At 51.8% G+C, this 7442-nt stretch overlaps 1 protein-coding gene across 1 annotated transcript in view; it reads right to left on the bottom strand.

The window, feature by feature from the left end:
- FEV (FEV transcription factor, ETS family member) overlaps nt 1-6009 on the bottom strand; it is a 10165-nt gene extending 4156 nt beyond the window's left edge. The window contains exons 1-2 of the mRNA XM_001362950.4: nt 5706-6009; nt 4413-4484 (exon numbers count right to left, since the gene is read on the bottom strand). Of these exons, the coding sequence (XP_001362987.1) occupies nt 4413-4484; nt 5706-5757 (124 nt within the window). The 5' untranslated portion in view covers nt 5758-6009. The remainder of the gene's footprint in view (nt 1-4412; nt 4485-5705) is intronic.
- Between the last annotated feature and the right edge of the window lie 1433 nt (nt 6010-7442).

Genomic DNA, 7442 nt, shown 5'->3' with positions numbered 1-7442 from the left:
CCAGGCTTGTCTTAATTATGATAATTAGTTCTTTTCACTTTTCTTTTTTTAATGGTCAACCACTGGTCTTACTTTCTGCCTTAGTATCAATTCTAAGGCAGAAAAATGGCAAGGGCTAGGCAATCGGGATTAAGTGACTTGCCCAGGGTTACACAGCTAGGAAGTGTCTGAAGTCAAATTGTGAACCCAGGTCTTCCGAGCTCTATCCATTGTGCTACCCTAACTGCGGGGCCTCCTTTCTGCTACAAGCGGCTTTTAGAATAGTGTAGGGCAAAGAAACCTGGTCTTGCACTTCGAAGTCCCGTTTTCGTTAGTAACTTTGTGTACAGCCGTTGGTAAATATGTTGCCCTCTCTAAGTCATAGTTTCAGCTTCTGTAAAACGGAGTAATAACACTTGCACTGCTTACCTCACAAAGTAGTTGGAGGAAAGTGCTTTGTTAAACTCGAGTTTGAATGCGTTTGTTGTCCCCACCCCTTAGCTCAGGAGAACAATTTAAAAAGAGAAAGCCGGTAGCCTGGAAGACAGATTAGACATTTTAATAGAGGCTTGAAGGAAAAATAGAAACACGTGTGCAGACCAGGACCAGAAGGGAAAGTGGAAAGGGTGGAACTACTACTTACAAGAGGAACTGAGCGGCCAAGGAAGCCCGGCTCTGAGCCGCAGCTCCCCTCCCTTCCACTTCCCCTGACTACTTTCAGTGGGGAGCGGACAGGAGACAAGGCGGTATTGGGATCCCTCCAAGTGAGTCGGGGCTGCCATCCCCAACGGGAGACGAGACCACTAGAGGGTTAGGGAACGCACTGGTTAGGCGGTTTAAGTCAGGTGGTGATGAGAAAAGGTGGAAAGGAGCTGGCTCCCCAGAGCTTCAGGAATGGAAAGAGAAAGGGGAGGATCAGGGGTGGCTCCTGGAAGTCCTCAGAATGGTCAGGAGAAAGAGCCGGAACTGGAGACCCATTGAGAAGACTCTAACCTCGGAGGGCTGAGGGGTCGCTAGCCAAGGCTAGAGGCGGTCAGAGGGCCTCCTCAGTGATAGTGTCCCCCCACCCCCTCCGAGGTGCGAGGTGGTGGCCACAGCCCCGAAGGGCCCAGGGGGAGGCTGCAGACCTGGGTTTGGATAGAGAGCGGCGGCAGCCGCTGCGGCCGTGGGCCGCGGCGGCAGGAGCCGGGCCGGGCCAATAGGAGAAGCTGGCAGGGGCCACCCCGGCGGAGGCCGCCACGAGATTGAGTTTAGAGAGGCCAGGGAAAGGCAGAGGGGCCAGGGCTGCGGGCAGCTTGTAGAGAGCGCCGTCGTGGGCCGCGGCGGCGGCGGCTGCTGCGGCGGCGGCGGCGTGGGCGTGGGCGTGGGCGGGCGGGGGCTGACAGGCTTGGGCCAGGCCCTGGAAGTCGAAGCGGTAAGCATAGCGCTTTCCGTGAACTTTGCTCATGATGTTCTTGTCATAGTAGTAGCGCAGCGCCCGGCTCAGCTTGTCGTAATTCATATTGGGCTTGCTCTTGCGCTCGCCCCAGCGCCTTGCTACCTCGTCGGGATCAGTCAGCTTGAACTCGCCATGGCCGCCCTCCCATGCGATACAGCCTGCATTCGCCCGGTCCGCCAGCAGCTCTAGTAGGAACTGCCACAGCTGGATCTGGCCGCTGCCTGCACGCGGGACACAAGTTGGGCTGGTTCAGTGACGACGGACTCGAAGATGGGGCTTTGAGGACCAAAGCAGGGGCTCCCTCTCCCCCAGGGGCCCGGGGTGGGAGGGGGAGACCCAGTAGGACGCTCTAAGCTTTTCCTGAGTTGAGCTAGGTTGGAGGGTCATCAATATAGGTTGGAGGGCATCAATATGGGCGCTCAATGTCCCACAATCTGCTTCTATCTACTATTTGGGTTCAACTGGTGAAGACTCTCTCTCTCTCTCTCCCTCTCCTGAAAATCCTCCCTCCTCTCATCTTCTACTGCATGTTCATTTTTTGTCCCCCCCCTTAAAATATTCCCTTTCTGTCTTAATATCAATTCTAACACAGGAGTGACAAGAGTTAGACAATTGGGGTTAAGTTATTTGCCCCAGGATCACACAACTAGGAAATATCTGAGGTTAGATTTGAATCCAGATCCTCCTGACTCCTGGCCTGATGCTCTATCCACTGTGCTACCTTGCTGCCCTTGTATGCCTGCTTTTTTTTTTCTTTAATGGTTCCTTAAGGCTTAGTAAATTCCTTTGAGAGCCTTTCATATGCCTTTCATATTCAGAGAGCGGATGTGGAGAATGGAGGTCAGCTTGGGAAGGATGGTAAACTCCCGGTGGGATAGAAAAGACAGGCTACTGAAAAGAGTCCTGGGGTCCCCTCATGAAGAGTTGACATCCTGATGAGGGCCTATAGCTGAGTTCCTTAACCAGCTTCAGTCCTGGCTCAGTGACAATTTACCTTCTGGGTTTTGGTTTCCTCATGAATAAAACGGGAATGATAATTTTGTGCTACCTATAGGGATATTTTGAAGAAGTTTTCAAAAACTGGATACTCTTCCTGGTGCTAAAACTACAGTCTCTACTCTGGGACTCCAAACCATTAAAAATAAATCTCTAGAGAATCAGGAAGATAAATTCAAATACAGCTTGTGATATATCCCAGCTGTGTGATCTTGGGCAAAATCATTTAACCTCTCCATGCACTAGACAGCTTTCTAAGCATTTGGAGATGGAGCTTTCTTGGGGGAGGGGATTTCTTATACAAATGATATCATAGATCCAAATTCCTTTCTCCCATAAATCTCTTCAAAAAACAAAACAAAACTTTTTTTTTTCCTTGTGCTGGGTTCTTGGTTTCTTCCCCACATCCCCGGTGCTCTCACATCTTCTCAGAACCCTTGTAATCCTGAATCAAGTCCCAAGCCCTTTACAGCCCCAGTTGTCCTTCCCCTTGTGGTCCTCCCCTCTTCTGACCCCTCTATCTGCTCCGAAAGATATTCTGAGCAGCTTCTCTGCTGCTCTGTCCTGGCACCAGGAAAGATCCAACATCTTTCAAGCCTCCCTTAGTAAATGAGAAGGAAGCAAACGATTTTTTCTTGTCCTATTAAAATTTTTCTCTCACTTCTAATCTGAAGAAAATTTCTCAAAATGACCTCGAAGTCCTCCTCCCTACCTTGGTCTACATTCCAATACAAAGCTCGAAGAGACCAGGAATAAGGTGTTGGAACAACCCAGACTGCAGAAAGTGCCTGGGACCCTTTACTTCTTTCCTAACAGGCTCAATGCTGGTCACTCAGATCGTTTTCAAGGATTGGAGAGGGGCAGTGACAGTAAGCAATTGGCATGGACCTGGCAATGGGACCTGGTATTGGGATCTGAGACCCCAGATTCTGTTATCATGAGGAGGCCAAGTTAAAATGCCCAGATCCTGCCTGCCTCCCCAATGAATTCCCCATAGAATAGGAGAAAGTCAATTAATGGCTACTGCTGCTATTAGAAACAATCAGGCCAAAGACAGGTATGATAACCCCATCATCATTGGTTTGTCCTCATATTTCCCCAGAGATTTCTGCCCAGGCTTCCTTCACATAAACCTCAGTAGGCTAATCTAATCCCTGATTTCTGGCCTTTCCAGCTTTCACAACAGTACCGGGGTAGGGGGCTTCAACATCAGTGACATCACTTGTAGTAGAATTTGTCCAACCTGGTAAACAGTTTGTCCTGTTCCCTTCTCACATCTACTGGACCTTCCTTTCATCATTCCCTCCAGATGCAGAGAAAAGTTGGCTCTTCAGCCTTCCTCTCTGACCAAACTTTTACCAATGGAGGTTTCAAGTTTGCATTGCCAGGAGCAAAGTTGAAAAAGATACATCCACTTTTGCCCTTCCCCCTTCCTCCCCAGGAGGAAGCTCTCCAGAGGTTCTCAGTTGCCTCCCTAGAAGCAATGAGGTACCTTGTTGTGATACTGGAAATCAGGAGAATTCTGTCTCTGGTATTTACTAGCTAGGTCAAAGACACTTCAGCTTCTGAGCTCCAATTTTCTCATTTGGACAACGGAGGCAATAATGCCTGCCCTGTCGGACTCTGAGAGTGAGGAACCAGGCAAACATGATGGGATTGTTGTGAACCAAGACAGAGAAGGCCCCAAAGGTAAAGTGGCCATTAGACTTCTGTTTCTGTCTGTTTCTCCAGCCAGCCCCCATTGTTCCTGTCTCTTTGTGCATCTATCAATGTCCTTGTATCTATCTGATCATGCTTAGGTCTGAGCATCTGTTAGACACCAAGGCCCTGCCCTTCTCTGTCTACATTTTGCCCCACATCTTCTCCACCCCCAGTTCCTGTGTGCTTCCTATTCAGTGCTAGCTCTCCAGCTTGCCCTTACCCCTCTGGCAGATTCGGCCCTCCCAGCATCCCTGGCCTACTACTTCCAATTTGCTGACCCTCAGTCTACCACACTCACCTTTCTGCACTGCGGGGCTCAGTGGCCCCCAGCCACTCTTGCCTTCTTTGAAAAGACTCTCCCCAACCGGATCTGAATGGGAAAGAGAAGCTGCTCAGGGTTTCCTTGGGAGCAGATAGAGGAATCAGGAGAGGGTAGGGCCCTCAGGGACTCCAGGGAATGACACCTGGGCATGTGAGGGACTTGGAATTTGATTTGGAGTTACAACAGTTTGGGGAAGAATTGTGAGATTGCAGGGGATTTGGGGATGAAATCAAGAACCCAGCAAAAGAAAAGCAAGTCATATAGGGATATAGAGGAAACTATATGGAGAGACTTGAGAAGGAGAAAGAAAGAACACCCATAGGGGCAAGGGCCACAGGGAAAAGACTCTAGGGTGCAGAGATTGTGGGGAGGACATCCAAGGGCTCAGGGAGATGTGGGGAAGACAATTTAGGAGAGAAGGAACTGGGTGGGGGGGATCTAAGGTCGCTGGAAGGAAACCAGAGGACTCTAGAGAAGCTGAAGCTCTTCAGAGAACAGAGTCCAGGTACTGGGCGGCAGAACAGGGCGTGGCAGGTGCACTGGCCCAGGCTTTCATGGCTCCTTCTGCCCAGCAGCCTGGCTTGCTCTTCTCCTTCTCCCCCAGATCCTGCTGTGGCGTGGTGCAGCGCTGAGAGGAGCTGAGTGCCTCAGTGGAGCCCAAGTCAGGAAACGCGTCCAGGAAAAAGGAAATCCGCTTTCCGACTGAGCTGGCGGGATCCTTATATAGGGGGTGCTGGGGCCCAGAAAACCAACCAGGAGCCGGAGAGAGAGACAGCAGTCGAGACAGGGAAAGGGAGCCCCAACACCCAAAGGAAAGAGAGCCAGGGATTCTATTTGCGGAGCCCCAGGGATTAAAAAGCGGACCAGGAGCCTCAGTGGAGAGGAGGGAGAACTCCAGGACCACAGAAAGGTAGAGGGAGAAAGGAAAGATGAGGAAAGGTTGGTGCGGCTCAGTCTAGAGATGGGGGTGTGCCAGGCTCCTCTTAGGATCTCGTTCCCACACTACGAATTTTTACAGCCCCCTGACTCTGATCCCCCAGCCCTCGAACCTCCCAATCCGTTGCCCCCCCCCCCCCAACCTAGTCTCATCCAACCTCAAGTCTTCTGGATCCGCAGACCCAGGTCCTCACCCACTAATACCACGATCTCCCGATCTTCCAACCCTCTCCCACTGCCCTGCTCCCCAAGCACTGACGGTCCCCCAAACCCCTGGTCCCTGGCCTTAAGCCTCCTCCCAGCGGCTTTCCCCAGCCGGACCCTTCAGGTCACCTGGCAGGTACATGTTCAGCAGCAGGGGCTGGGAGGCGCCGCTCTGTCTCATCGCCGCCTCGGGACTGGGCGGTGGGAGGTGGGTGTAAGGGGGGCCGGGCCCGGCCAGGGGCGGGGGAGGGCAGGCACTGCGCTCCGGGGCCCGAGACCCTCCAGAGGCCGCCGCCGCCTTCTTCACTCAGAAGGAAGAGATGGAGCTAGGCCTGGCCCGATCGAGGGGAGGGGGCACCCTGGGGTGCGGGGGGGCGCTTGGGAGGCCTGGCGGTCTAGGAGGCTGGTGGGGAGGGCCTGGGGCGGTGCTCACACAGGGGCTTCCTGGAGACCCGCCCCCAGCCCCCCTATTCTCCTGTCCCCCTTCCCCTGTCTCGGGCCGAGGCCGCAATTTCCTTTTTAATTAAAGTGCTGCCGCCTCGAACCCCCCCCCCGCCCCCCTTATCGGTCCCATCGCAATAAAGTCCCTGCTGTCGAGCGCAGCCGAGCAGCGCCCCCTGCCCCCCGCATCCTCCCCCCGCCCCTTACCGTGACCAAGTAGACACGTTGGGAGACCAGGAGGAAATGGGGGACAGAGGGGCAGGGAAGACTTGGACCCGGATGGGCTGGGCCGAGCTAGTGAGGAAGGGGGTGCAGGGACCCATTTTCCGCCTTCTTGAATCTTAGCAAACAGTGAGTTTAGAGGAAAGCCAGGGAGATGAGGAAGACAGGGGTTTAGAGGTATGGGGTTCAACTTGACAAAGGGCCCCATTCCCACTTTTCCCCCCAAGCTCCCAGCTTCCCCTTTCCCCCAAATCTCTAATCTCCCTGCTTTCACCGTTCCCTTTTCCCTTCCTCCCCTTTATTCCCTTCATTTCCCCTCCCATTCCCTCCCTCCCGTCTCCTGGCTGCGTTATCTCCATCTTCACTTTTAAATTTCCGCTTCCCTCCCTCTCCCCAGCGCTCACTCTCTCCCGTCTCTTCGCTCCCAGCTCGATCTGCCGCTCCCCTTATCTCCTCCCCGCCTCCCTTTATAACTCCCCCCTCCCATACACACACCCCAGCTCTTTCTCTTTCTTCCTCATGGACCCATTGAAAATTAGAATCTAGAAGAGACCTTAAAGGTCATCTAAGTCCAACCCTCCTCCTTTTCCCTCTTCTTTCCCCAAGGTCTCTCTTCTTTCTCTTTCTTCTTCACCCGTATTCCCCCTTTTTTCTTTTTCGCTTTTCTCTCTCTTCTTATCTCTCTCCTTTCCTTCTGTCTCTGTATTCCCTCCAAATCTGTATTCCCTTTCTCTTGGCTCTGTCTTCTCTTTTCTTGTACTTATTTCGTTCTCTATTTTCCTACTTCTTTTTTCTTTTTCTTCTTTCTCTCATCCTCTGATATTTATTCCTGTCTTTCTATCTGCCTCTAGTTTTTTCTTCTTTCCTCACTCTCTACAGCATTCGGTCAGCATTTTCCTCTGTCTCCTTTCTTCTCAAAATTCTCTTTCTCATTTTTCTCTTATACTTTCTCCATTTCTCTTTCCTAGCCATCTTCTCCGTTTTGTCTCTTGTTCTTTAATTACCTCCCTTATCTCATTTTCTCCCTCCCTTCTTTTATCATTTTGACCTCTCCCTCCTTTTCTCCTCTCTTTCCCTCTTTATATTTTCCCCTCTTCCTCCTCTACCTCTCTCCTTCCTTCTTTCTCTCTCTTTTTTTGGTCTTCTTTCCTTCTCCCTGTCTTCCCTCACTATCCTTTTTCTTTTTTCTATACCCTCTCTTTT

Source organism: Monodelphis domestica, chromosome 8 (assembly GCF_027887165.1).
Source record: "Monodelphis domestica isolate mMonDom1 chromosome 8, mMonDom1.pri, whole genome shotgun sequence".
NCBI classification, from domain to species: domain Eukaryota; kingdom Metazoa; phylum Chordata; class Mammalia; order Didelphimorphia; family Didelphidae; genus Monodelphis; species Monodelphis domestica.
This window is presented reverse-complemented; position numbering and strand designations above follow the sequence as displayed.